Genomic DNA, 13447 nt, shown 5'->3' on the forward strand with positions numbered 1-13447 from the left:
CGCTAAGTCACTTTGGATCCAATTTGCCAATCTCCCATGGAGCCCAAAGCTTTTTGTTTTTTAACCCGCCTCTTATGTGGAACCTTGACAAATGCCTTGCTAATAACCATGTAGACCATATTCGTTGTGCTATCCTCACAAAGTTTGCCTTTTCCCTGCTCAGAACTTTTCAAATAGTTATCAAATAATTTGGAATGTAAGGTTAGTCTTTAGTACTGATGGCCATAAAGCTGTTATCGATTGTTGTAAAAACCGGCATGATTTGCTAATGTCCTTTATGGAAAGAAATCTGTCAATCTTGCCTGGTCTGACCTACCTGTGATTCCAGATCCATAACATTGTTGACTATTAACTAAGCAGGGCAATGAGTTGTAATAATTAGGGATGAACAGCAAATGCTGACCTTGCCAATGATAGCTGTGTCTTATAAAAATAAAAATTGGAGAGTCAAATGTGACCTAAGTATTTGTGACTGGAAGGATGTATCCAATAGAGCTTTGCAAAGCTCAATACTAGATTCCTTAATTTTTGTATACATGAATGATTTAAAATCAAATGTAGGGGACGTGATTATTAAGTTTGCAGATGATGCAAAAAAATGGCAATATTGTTTATAGTGAAGAAAATTAGTAAAAATATGAATGATGGGAAAAAGTGGCAATGGAATTCAATCTATAGATCAGTGTTTATGCATTGGCAGAGGACAGTAAGAGCCTATGTTCTGAGATGAAAGAGTGGGATCTTGGATTGCATGTTCTCAGATCTCTACAGTTAGTACGACAAGTATATAAGATGGTCAAGAACACCACCTGCAAGAAGCTTTCCTTTACTGGTGAAGGCTGAGTGTCTGAGAGCAGGGAGGTTATGCTAGAACTGTGTAGAACACTGTAGCACAGACAGACTGTGTATACAATAGTCATCATATTATAGGAAGCATGTGATTGCATTTGAGGGATATCGAAGAGATTTACAAGGATATAGCCAGGAATAGGGAATTTCAGCAATAAAAGAAGACTGGATGAAGGTTGGTTGTTTCTTATAGAACATAGAGGAGTTTTCATTGAAGTTTCCAAAATTTGAGTGACATTTTTTCCTTGCAGAGAGGTGAATAACCAGGAGCCATGGATTTTAAAATGCTTGATTAGAGGAGAGTTTTGTTTTTTCATCTAAAGGGTGATATAGGATCTGCCTGAATAGATGGTCATAGCAAAATTGGATATCATTTGGGGTTATTACTGTAGACATCTAACAATAACTGTTCAGGCTGTACTCTGTGACATGAGAAACTCACTGTAAAGTGTTGCAGATATGTTCAGGTCATCACTGTCACAATCATGTGCATAGGAATTGTCCCATGTGCTAGCATACCAGCTTTATGCTCCCAAGTGATGAATAGACAGGCAGGAGGCTAGAAGAACACAGCAAGCCCAGGCAGCATCAGGAGGTAGAGAAGTTGATGTTTCGGGTGTAACCTTTCTTCAGGACTCTGTGATGAATGGCAGTTTCCAACTTCCATTCTCATACAACTGTTTGCAAACATTGGTAATTACATTTCTACTGTATCAGATTAAACCAGTTTGATTAATGTAATAAAGTAGGAGTCTTACATTTTTCATGGTGCAGAATAGATTTATGACCATTTTGTAAATTGATTTTAATTCACATTTTAGGTTCAGAATTTCATTTATACAATAATATATAAATACTTTTTATTAACCATGAATGTATAATACAGCATTTGAAAACAAGGTTTGGTCTTATAAAAGTATGTTGCCTTCACTTACAGGTTTACTTTCCCACCACAAGCAAGGCTTGTATGCAAGCAGTTCTAGAGTACCTGTACACCAGCCAATTCTCATTCAGTTCAAAGCTTGACCCGATTGAGCTGATTGTCTTGGCAAACAGACTGTGCCTTCCACGTTTTGTGGCTCTGACAGGTCAGTGTTAACGAAAGGACAAGAAACCATGTACACATCAGGCAAGAAATAATTCAGATTGCAGTAATACATATTTTACCATTAGTCTTCCAAAAATGATGTTGCACTGGCTATTCGACCAATTGGTACTGTAAATAACAGGAGGCTGGGATCTGTTTAATCCATCTGTAAAACAAAGCAGGAGAATAGTTCTGTTAAATTCCACCCAAGGTGATTTGGAGAGCTGAATGCTCTGGAGGTAGTACAAATTAGACCAACTTCCATTTGGTTCTCCCTCCTCAATGTTTGCCTTGGAGAATTTGGAAACATTTGCACATGGATAGCAGTGACTTGAGGGATGCGTTGGTTAAGTTACTATATTTTACATTAGGATTAAATCTCGGCACAACATCGTGTGCTATACTTACCTATGTTCTATTTTATAACTGAACGAATTGGGCTTGTGGGAATTTTTCCTTGGTGGTGGGCAAGCTGTTGGAGGGATTTCTGAGGGACAGGATTTATGCGTATTTAGAAAGGCAATGACTTATTAGGGGTAGTCAGCATGGCTTTGTGCGTGGGAAATCATGTTTCAGTAGCTTGATTGAGTTTTTTGAAGAGGTAATGAAGAGGATTGATGAGGGCAGAATGGTGGACATGATCTATAAGGACTCCAGTTAGGTTCCTTTGACAAGTTTCCTCATAGTGGACTGGTTAATGATGTTAGATCACATGGAATATAGGAAGGACTAGCCATTTGGATATAGAACTGGCTTGAAGGCAGAAGACAGAGTGGTAATAGATGGTTGCCTTTCAAACTGGAGGCCTGTGACCAGTGGTGTGCCACAATGATCAATGCTAGGTCTACTGCTTTTCATCATTTATGTAAATAATTTGGATGTGGACATAGGTATAGTACGTTTGCAGATGACACCAAAATTGGAGATGTAGTAGACAGCATACAACGGGATGTTGATCAGATGGGCCAATGGGCCGAGGAGTGGCGATGGAGTTTAATTTAGATAAATGTGAGGTGCTGCATTTTGGAAAGGCAAATCAAGGCAGGACTTATACACTTAATGGTAATGTTCTGGGGAGTGTTGCTGAACAAAGAGACCTTGGAGTGCAGGTTCATAGTTCCTTGAAAGTGGAGTCACAAGTGGATAGCTTAGTGAAAGAGGTGTTTGGTATGCTGTCCTTTATTGGTCAGAGCATTGAGTCTAGGAATTGGGAAATCATGTTGCAAGCTGTACAGGAGATTGGTTAGGCCACTTTTGGAATATTACGTGCAGTTCTGGTCTCCCTCCTATTGGAAGGATGTTGTAAAATTTTGAAAGTGTTCAGAAAAGATTTACAAGGATGTTGCCACGGTGGAGGGCTTGAGCTACAGGTAGAGGTTGAATAGGCTGCGGCTGTTTTCCCTGGATTGTCGGAGACTGAGAGGTGACCTTCTTGAGGTTTATACAATCATAATAGGCATGGTTAAAGTAAATAGATGAGATCTTTTACCTGGGTTGGGGGAGTCCAGAATTAGAGGGCATAGGTTTAGGGTGAGAGGGGGAAAAATTTAAGAGACCTAAGAGGCAACATTTTCATGCAGAGGGTGTTGCATGTATGGAATGAGGTACATGGGGAAGTGGTAGAGGCATCTGTATGGGGATATAAATAGGAAGGGTTTGAAGGGATATGGGTCAAGTGCTAGCAAATGGGACTAGATTAAGTTAGAATGTCTGGTTGGCACAGACAAGTTGGGCCAGAGAGTCTGCTTCCGTGCTGTTCATCTATGACTTCCTTAATATCATGTACCAGCTGAAAGCATTCCAGATTATTTTGGTAGAATTTGACTATACAGTCAGTTCTGCTAATATGTGTGTTTGTTCAATGCAAATTGGCTTTAACAATTTGAAGAATGTAGACCATTATTTATAAAATGCAAACATTCCTTACCTGTATTGGCTATAATGTGATTCAGGCCCCATTAATTTAAATGGCTTGGCTATTACGCAATTTTCTTATAACGCAAGATGGTGCACAAATGGAACTATTGTGTTATATCAGAACAGACTGTATTGTATTTAATAATCATCTGAGTAATTTTGTGTTTGTTTCCCATTTCTCTGTAATGTAATTGTTTATGTTGCTCCTTTACAGAACAATATGCTGTGCAGGAGTTGTTGAAATCTGTAAAAGAAGGTGATGATATTGATGGGGAAGTGTTGACGTACTTGGAACTAGCACAAGTAGGTCATTTCCTTAGTGATGTACGTTGTTGAACTTTACTGACAGTTGGTATAGAGCCTCATGAATGGTAGATAAACCACTAAGAAAGCAATTATAATGCAAATCTAATTTTAATCATTTTTCTTGGTCTATTTCTCAATACTATTAGATGGTAAAATGAGGAACATTACATGGGATTTATGGGACATATTACTATGTGGAACCAATACACATTGCAATACTGAGGACTTGCTGCACTGTTGGAGTTGCTATGTTTTCAATAAGATGCTAAATCAAGGCTACTCAGCTAGATATAAAAAGATACAACAGCACTATTTCAAAGAACATTTATCCAAATTAGCTGCCACATTTCCTACATTGCAATAATGATTGCATCGCGAGTACTTCATTGGATGTAATTTGTTTTGCGATGTTGTAAAGTCCTGAAAGAACAGTTTATAATTGCAAGTAGTTTTCTTTTAATAATTACATGTTTCTCCAGTGAAAACTGCCTTAATATTCTTGAGGTATTCTGCAAATTTCGTGCATTGCAGATCTTCAGGGCTTGAAATGTTGCAACCATTGCATTTAGATATTGGATGTCTTAAAATGCATAAAGGTGGATCAACCCCCAGGACCTGATCAGGTGTCCCCAAGAACCCTGTGTGAAGCGAGGAAAGTGATTGTTGGGCCACTTGCTGAGATGTTTGTATCATCAATAGTCACTGGTGAAGTGTCAGAAGACTTTAGCCAAATGTGGTGCCACTATTTAACAAAGGTGGGAAGGAAAAGCCAGCGAACTGTAGACTGGTGTGTGCCTGACGTCGGTGGTGGGCGTTGGGGAGGGAATACTGAGGGACAGGATTTACATGTATTTGAAAAGGCAAGGACTGATTAGGAATAGTCAACATAACATGGCTTTGTGCGTGGGAAATCATATCACACGAACGATTGAGTTTTTTGAAGAAGTAGCAAAGAGGTTTGATGAGGGTAGAGCAGTAGACGTGATCTAAATGGACTTCAGTAAGGTATTTGACAAGGTTCCTCATGGTGGACTGGGAGCAAGGTTAGGTCACTTGGAGGACTAGCCAATTTTTTACAGAACTGGCTCAAAGGTAGAAGGTGGTAGCTGCTTTTCAGACTGGAGGTCTGTGACCAGCAGAGTGCGACAAGAATCTGTGCTGGGTCCACTGTTTTTCATTTATATAAAGGATTTGGATGTGAACATAAGAGTATACTTTGCAGATGACACCAAAATTGGAGGTGTAGTGGAAAGCGAAGAAGGTTACCTCAGTACAACAGGTTGTTGATCAGATGGGCCAGTGGGCTGAGGAGTGGCAGATGGAGTTTAATTCAGATAAATGTGAGGTATTTGTGGAAAGGCAAATCGGAGCAGGGCTTAAGGGTAAAGTCCTGAGGAGACTTGCTGAACAAAGAGACCTTGCCATGCAGGTTCATGGTTCCTTGAAAGTGGAGTCGCAGGTAAATTGGATAGTGAAGAGTGTGTTTGGTATTCTTTCCTTTGGTGAGAGTATTGGTTTTGGGAAGTCATGCTGCAGCTTTACAGGACATTGGTTGGGTCACTTTTGGAGTATTGTGTGCAATACTGGTCTCCCTCCTATCGGAAGGGTGTTGTGAAACTTGAATAGGTTTAGAAAAGATTTGCAAGGATGTTGCCAGAGTTTGAGGATTTGAGCAAAGGGAGAGGCTGAACAGGCTGGGGCTGTTTTCCCTGGAATGTCGGAGGCTGAGGTGTATAGATTTAGGGTGAGAGGGGAAAGATTTAAAAGAGACCAAAAGGGCAACTTTTTCAAGCAGAGGATGGTACGTATATAGAATGAGCTGCCAGACAAAGTGGTGGAGGCTGTTACAATTGCACCGTTCAGATGGCATCTGGATGGGTATATGAATAGGAAGGGTTTGGAGGGATATGGGCCAAGTGCTGGCAACTGGGACTAGATTAAGTTAGGATATCAGGTCAGCATGGATGAGTTGGACCAAAGAGTTTGTATCTGTGCTGTGACTCTGCGTAAAATAAAAAAAAACTCCCATAAGTGCCAATAGCCTAAACTTGTCTTGATTTCTAATAACAAAATCTGGATGGGGTTATGAGGAGGAGTCTGAGGTATTTGTCTATTCCATTCAGTTTGATGCAAAGTCTCATTGGTTGGTTGGTGTAGAAGACCTATTGCTCTACTCAGCCCAGTGTCCTGCCTCCCTCGTTCTGAGAGACTGATGGGAGTTGTATCATCCAGTAGAAATCTTGTCAGTTCCTCTAATTCTGCATGATGTTAAATATGTCTGAATTGTATGAAGCTGAGGTACAACTGAGGCTTGCAAATTTGATTTTTCCAACGGCAACGGTTTGAGAGTAACTGATTCCTCTGAAGTAAGTACAGAACGTCTGAGTTTTTAAAGGCTTAGAAGAAAGCTGAAACCTGTGCACATTTGATCAGTGGCAAGGTGCTCCCCATTCTTTCACTAACAACCCCACCCGAACACCTCTCATGAGGGAGATATCCAGAAATACAATAAATTGTATGGATGCCTACCCCTTGTATGTTAATGTTTTTATCTTTTGAGATTAAGACTATTAAAAAAAAAGGAAAAAGAATAGGTCTTTTAGCCCTTAAGTCTGATCCACGGTTAAACAGGATCATGACTGATCTTATATTCCTCATGTCCACTTTCCTGCCCTTTCCTATAACCCTTGGTTCCCCTATTGATGAAGAATTTATGTGTCTATCTCAGCCTTAAATACACGCAAGGACTCCTCACCACTGTTATCTGTGCAGGGTGTTCCAAAATCTCAATCATCATAGAGAAATAATTCCTCCTTATTTCAGTCTTAAATTGGCACCCCATTATCCTGAGACTATGCCCTCTGGTCCTAGACTCTCCCATGGGGGGAATCTTTCTCAGCATTTACTCAGTCAACCCTTAAAAAATTCTGTATGTTTCAATGAGATCACCCCCCATTCTTCTAAACTCCAGTGAGCACCAACCTGTTTAGCCTTTGCTCATAAGCCAATCCCTCCATACCTAGTGAACCTTCTCTAAACTGCCTCCAATGAAATAATATTTTTCCTTGAATAAAGGGACCGAAACTGTTCTCGGTGTTCCAGATGTGGCCAACATTCTATCAGCCTTCCAGATTACCTGTTGCACCTGTGTGCTAGCTTTGTGCTTTGCATACAGTAATGCTAAGTCCCTTTGTGTTGCAGCTTCTTGTTTGCAAAGCACAAAGCTAGCACACAGGTGCTCTGTTTAAATAATAATCTGCTCTTTTGTTCTCCCTTCCGGAATGAACAATTTATGGGACTGCTACCATTGGAACTCCTGCTTTGCCACACTTCAAACAACAAGGTGGCTGACTAGATTTGGTGGGGTATGACTTGTAACAGCTGGCAGAGTAATTGGAACGTCAGTAGTTGTCCACCACTGAAACTGCCAATACTCTGTGCTCTGTTTAGAGAGCAATTGCACTTTTGAATCATGGACGATACCAGATGAGATTGCCAATTTATGATCTCCGTTATGAGGATATTGGACAAATTGTATCTTTATGGTCTCTCAGGCCAGTTTAATCTTTCAAATAATTGAATGTAGAAAAACTGACTCAAAAAGTACACAGCAGGATTCCAGGATTGAATTAAATTGTCAAGAAAATCCTTTATTATGCAAACTTGAACAAAACAAATACAAGCAATAATAAATACATCATTAAATAAGATAATGACCCTAAATCAACTTAGACTCTTAATAACCAGAATGAACATGAGTTAAGTATAAGTTAATAAACTGGTATAATATTCCCACAGACTAGATTTCAAATGATGAACATGTTCAAGATAGATCCCAGCCAAACGTTAATGCTGAGTCACTAAATGTCTTTAAAACTTGGTCTCCTTTGAGGATAAAGAATTGGAATCCTTGCAAAGGTGTAGTCTCCCAAAGCCTCTCCAACTTGGTCTGCTTCCCCAACTGCTCCCAAACATCCAATTACCGCCACAATTTCAGTTTTCAGCAAACAGCTAGCTTAATAGAGTTTCCACTTAATTTCTCTAAGCTGCAATCTTTCTCAGCTGTGTCAAGTAAGTAAAGGTATGCAATCCTTTATCTGAAACACTCGGGACCAGCCGGTTTTCGGAATTCAGCATTTTTCAAATTTTGGAAAAAGTGACAGTTTGATGGTGAAATTTTTAAAAATCTCACTGAACAGTAGACTCACAGTGAGTACTACAGGCCCTGAGACAGAGTTGAGGCCTGCCAGTGCTGGGCCATGCCCACCCACGTTACATCTGAGTGACATGTATCGAGTGGGTGTGGAGTTGGGTTAGCTGTTTGCATGCCAAACAACCTTGTAAATGAGGTGGAAAAAAACTTCATGACAAAACCTTCTGATTTGGGAGCTTTTTGGATTTCGGATAAACGGTTGTCTGCCTGTACTTGTGGGTTCTTATGCCCCACTCTCAGCTGCAATGAACTATCTATAATGAACAGGGTTTATATTTGCCTTAGACTTTTTCTGTGATATTGAGCTATCACTTCCTGGGACTTTGCCTAAATTCTAACTGTTATTTCATCTTCTGCTTCAGCACTGTCCCATCTCCAAGCTATATTTAAGCTTTCCCAACAAAATCTTGGATATATTGGAACCAGAGAACCTTCTTAAATGCTACCCATATTAATGCTCTGAGCTAACCTTAACCTGACTATTATCTTTCATTTACAGTTTATTCATTGATCTGATGAAGCAAATGGTGTTTAGAGGCCTTCAGATTTCATTTAAAGCTTTTAACTCATTTAGCTTTAATCCCCAAAACAAGAATTTCTCTGCACCATGTTTTCAACTTAGCAAGCCCACTTGTTCTTTCTGATTCTGTCTTTCTAGCTGTTAGCCTCTTAAAGCAACATGACCCCAACCTTTTCAATGCAACTGAAACAGCAAAGTCTATTACACTTATTCTTATTTCTAGAATTGAAATTTTAATTCCTAAAGCTCTAAGTTACATTCTAATGAGAATGCATGGACCATGTAAATCCTAAGATTTTTTTTGTAGAATAGCACATTAATCTATTTCTCAGGAATATTTGTAATGATTTTACACTCAGTAAATTGGCATGTGATCCATGAATAGCAGTGCAAATTAACTACGCTGTATTGTGTATATGTTCGAATGTATTTATACATGTTGTCTGCAGACTAAATGTTTTGTAGTAATAAATATGACTTGGAAATTGCTGCTCTATCTCTCCCCATGATGACACTAGTTGAGTGACAAAGGACTTCCATTTTGTCCTGTAACTTCAATTGTCTCAGTGTTAAATTTTACATTTATTGACATAGATTGTGGTCTGACTATTTGTTACTCCAGTTTCAAATATGCAGGGATTGAGGAATGACTCTCACATTTAGGAAAGCTTATGTAGTTCCTCTAGGATAAGCACAGGCCATTTCTCATCTAAGCATAAGATATCTATGTAAATGTTCTTATGTAATACATGTTATAGCAGATCTTAAAACTTTCTCTCCATTTTCTATATGCTTGTAGTTTCATAATGCACATCAACTGGCAGCTTGGTGTTTGCATCACATTTGTACAAGCTACAACAGTGTTTGCTGCAAGTTCAGGAAAGAGATAAAAGCAATATCCCCTGGTAAGAAACTAAATATTTACTCTGGTTTACTCATATGGCTAATTAAATTTTCAGAGACGTGCTAATACAGGGGTTTAGTAATCCCTCCTTCTATCTCTGGGCACTGTATTTGAATCTAAGCCAGACTGATTAGAATAAAACAGCTCTTTGTTGGTTTTATTTAAAACTGTTTAGATGCTATGAAGCACATAACGCAGTAGTCTTTGCTGTTTAATTATTCTTATTGAGAACTAGATGATATCAATTATCATGTTGTTACAACCTAGAAAATAATGTTTCAGCACATCTAAGGTTATTTGGTATAATGTTGGCTGAGACTAACATGGAACCACAGCTAGTAAGTGCTATACTTTACCCAGGTGTGTTTGGCACTAATATGGAGTGACTGAAATTGGAATTCCCAGTATCTTGATGCGCATAAACATTCACAGGATATGTGGGCACTGGATCTTCTAGAAAATTACAACCTGTTAGCTCACTTTCACTAAAGTAGTTATAGAGTAACAGGTTACGGGCTATTTACTTCAGTGTAGCTCCATCAGATTCTTCCCAAAGATGTCCAGTCAACTGCCTCCTTAACTCTCACTGTCACAAGCTCTCTCAACTATGGCTGCAGACATGAATGCTGCAGTAAGCTAGTTATTTTAGTCCTACTGCATTGAGCTTGAGAACAACTGTGGTAGATTGTGCAAAGCTGCTTTCTGTCTCCATTAGACAATGGTTTACAGAAAAGAGAGAGGAGACGTTCTGCTAAATAGGGGAATATTATATTTTATGTCATGTTCAGCATGATTAAACAATTAACTCACAAATGGTTCAAATTTCTTACACCAAGCCATAACCTCACTGTAAAATCCAGTGGGCAAGTAACTTCATGTAGAATTTGTTTTAATGACCTTCAAAGCTGACAGCATAATAACACAAGTGACCTTTACTTTACCTTTTACCTATGCTCTTACTGTTAAACAGTAAATAGATAAGATTCTTCTGGTTACGCTGGCAGGTGTATCTTACTGAACTGAGTTCATGTTTATTTGACTGAAAGTTTTAATTACATGGAAGCTGAATGTGCCCAAGGCACCTGCAAAAGATCATTCCCTACATCTTTGAATGGTTACCTTGGAGATGATATCCATTTTGTTGATCAATGTGTGTGATATCAACAATCTAATGTACACTATAGACTAGTTGCATTGTTTAACTGGATTTAATTGTTTTCTGTAAATTCAACTGCTCAATTCAACTGCTTCCTCCACTAAGTGACCAGCAGTAAATATGGTTTAATTGTCAACATTTAAAATCGCTTCGTTTATATTTATTAACTTGTTTAATTTGTACCATTGGCTATTTTCATTTATTTTAAGAATTGGTAGTCTGTAGTCAATCAAAATTAAATAACCTGTGTTTGATCTTCAAATTTTTTTTTAAATTGGATGGTTCAGATCCAGAACGCGCTGCTCAAAAATGTGATGATGTCAGACTTTTGTGTGTTTTCAAGGTGAATTGGATAAACATCTGAAGAGGAAACATTAGGCTACAGGGAATTATGGAGAATGGGCAGGGGTGTAGAACTGAGCTTATCTTGCAGAGGGCACAATAGACTGGTTTCCTTTGCCACAAGTATACTTTTAACTTTATTACTTTGCCGTATTTTTACAAATGCTGTTCAACCTAGGCAGACAGCAATGCTCTCACTCCCAATAGTTATTGTGTGCAAAAACTGTAAAGGTTTACACTCAGGTTTTTGTTCTTACTGCCCTGATTAAAAACATGTTTTTATCATCCTTTTTAAGTGAATTTCTATATGAGAATCTTAAGATAAACTGTTCAGATTTGTAACTTTAATTTTTATTTACTAGAAAACCAGGAATATTTTGAAAAGCACCGTTGGCCACCTGTGTGGTACCTTAAAGAAGAGGACCATTACCAGCGAGTGAAAAAGGAGCGCGAGAAGGATGAGGTTGCTTTCCACAAGCATCACTCAAAACGCAGGTGGTGCTTCTGGCACCATTCTGCAGTTGCCTAAAATCTCCAGGAGAAAGCAACTCTAGCAATTAACCAGGCATCCTGTGCATTAATAGGTAGATTAAAAACCCACAAGTGTGTTCTTAACTCTTGTTTACTGTAAAAACAAACGGCTGGCTGTCTTGGGATAATCTGCCATGTGTATTTAAACAATCATTGTTGCATTTGAAGCACAACCCTTTGTCCAAAAAAACACACATGCTTGCTGTTACAAACTGGTCCCGTGTGGTGCCTATAGATTGGTTTAAAATACTTTTAATATAGATTACCTGTCAACAGTGACACTTCATTTGTCGGCAAAAAGAATTGCCACTGTTGCATTTTAATTCAAAATAAAATATTTAATTATTTTTGTACTGGTGTTGGCTATGTATCTTTGTTGTAACCAAAATAGAATCAAAGATGTCATTTAGTTTTTAGTAAATCTATTTAACTAGAAGGGCTTAGTAACTAATCCATGAAAGGAAGTGACTTACTTCTGAATGGACCTAAATACACACGAGTAACTCAACAGTTTACTGCTCTCTTTTTATGTACCTTTCCATGCTGATTTATCTCACTGTAGTTATTATCTGCACAGTTACTATATACCCCAAATGTTAGCTTACAAAATGAAATCCAAAGCTATGCATTATTTAACAGTAAAGTTTTGATGTGTTTGAGATTTGAGTGAGTCAGATTATTTTAGACAGTGGAAAAATAATGTACTAAAACAAGAGCAAAATATTGTGGATGCTGGAAATCTAAATTTTTTTTAAATATTTGGAAATATTCAGATCATGCAGCATCTGTGGGGCGGAAAGCAATCTTCATACTTTAGGACAGTAACCTTTCAAACCAACTGTTCTAACGAAAGGTCACCTGTTTCTGTCCACTATCTACTGAATATTTCCAGCATTTTCTGTTTATCTTTAATGTACTAAAATTGTTTTCAATCTTATTTTTGCCAAAATTGTTTTCTGTAGTAATTATATTTCAATACCTAATGTAACATCAACTTACTGTGACCCTCAGCTCCAGGCACCAAGTGGCTGGTTCACTTGGTTTACAGTTTACTTTGCCTTCCAACTTTATGCTCATTACTTTTAACTTTTCGAGAATAAAATTAAATGCGTGTGACTGCATTGTGGTGGTAATGTGAAACGGTACACCATTTTTCAAAAGATTAATCATTTTTTCTTTTGCATTTGTTATAATTTCCTTACTAATATACATATTCCACAAAAGTAATGTTTGTGCTGTTGGTTCTCACAGTTGTATGAAGGAAATTTTCACTTGGCTACATCTGTAAAGTGGCTTTTAAAATAAAATACTGTAATTGGTTAGCACATTCTGATTGAAATGACTGTAAAATAAATCTTTGTCTCTGGTGACCTGGAGGACATTCCAAAGCACTTCAGTCAATGAAATACTTTTGAAGTGTAGTCACTGTTGTAATGAAGAGAAACCATAGCAGTCAGTACAGTATATGCACATCAAGGTCATGCAAACAATCAGATCAGTGGTGTAATTTAGTTTTGGCAGTATTGATTGAAGGAAATGTGTTGGCAAGTTTACACTACTCCTCAAATACTGCCTTGGCACGCTTTTAATTTTGCCTAAAAGAACAAAAAAAGGGCCTCTTG

The 13447-nt window shown here is 38.2% G+C and overlaps 1 protein-coding gene across 4 annotated transcripts in view; it reads left to right on the forward strand.

Annotated features, from left to right (window-relative positions):
- Positions 1 to 13113, forward strand: part of rhobtb1 (Rho related BTB domain containing 1) — a 94328-nt gene extending 81215 nt beyond the window's left edge. For all 4 annotated transcript variants that reach the window (XM_060842318.1, XM_060842319.1, XM_060842320.1 and 1 more), the window contains exons 7-10: positions 1787 to 1937; positions 4068 to 4156; positions 9692 to 9797; positions 11657 to 13113. In XM_060842318.1, the coding sequence (XP_060698301.1) occupies positions 1787 to 1937; positions 4068 to 4156; positions 9692 to 9797; positions 11657 to 11823 (513 nt within the window). In that variant the 3' untranslated portion in view covers positions 11824 to 13113. The remainder of the gene's footprint in view (positions 1 to 1786; positions 1938 to 4067; positions 4157 to 9691; positions 9798 to 11656) is intronic.
- The last annotated feature ends 334 nt before the right edge of the window (positions 13114 to 13447 follow it).

Source organism: Hemiscyllium ocellatum, chromosome 22 (genome assembly GCF_020745735.1).
Source record: "Hemiscyllium ocellatum isolate sHemOce1 chromosome 22, sHemOce1.pat.X.cur, whole genome shotgun sequence".
Classification (NCBI taxonomy): domain Eukaryota; kingdom Metazoa; phylum Chordata; class Chondrichthyes; order Orectolobiformes; family Hemiscylliidae; genus Hemiscyllium; species Hemiscyllium ocellatum.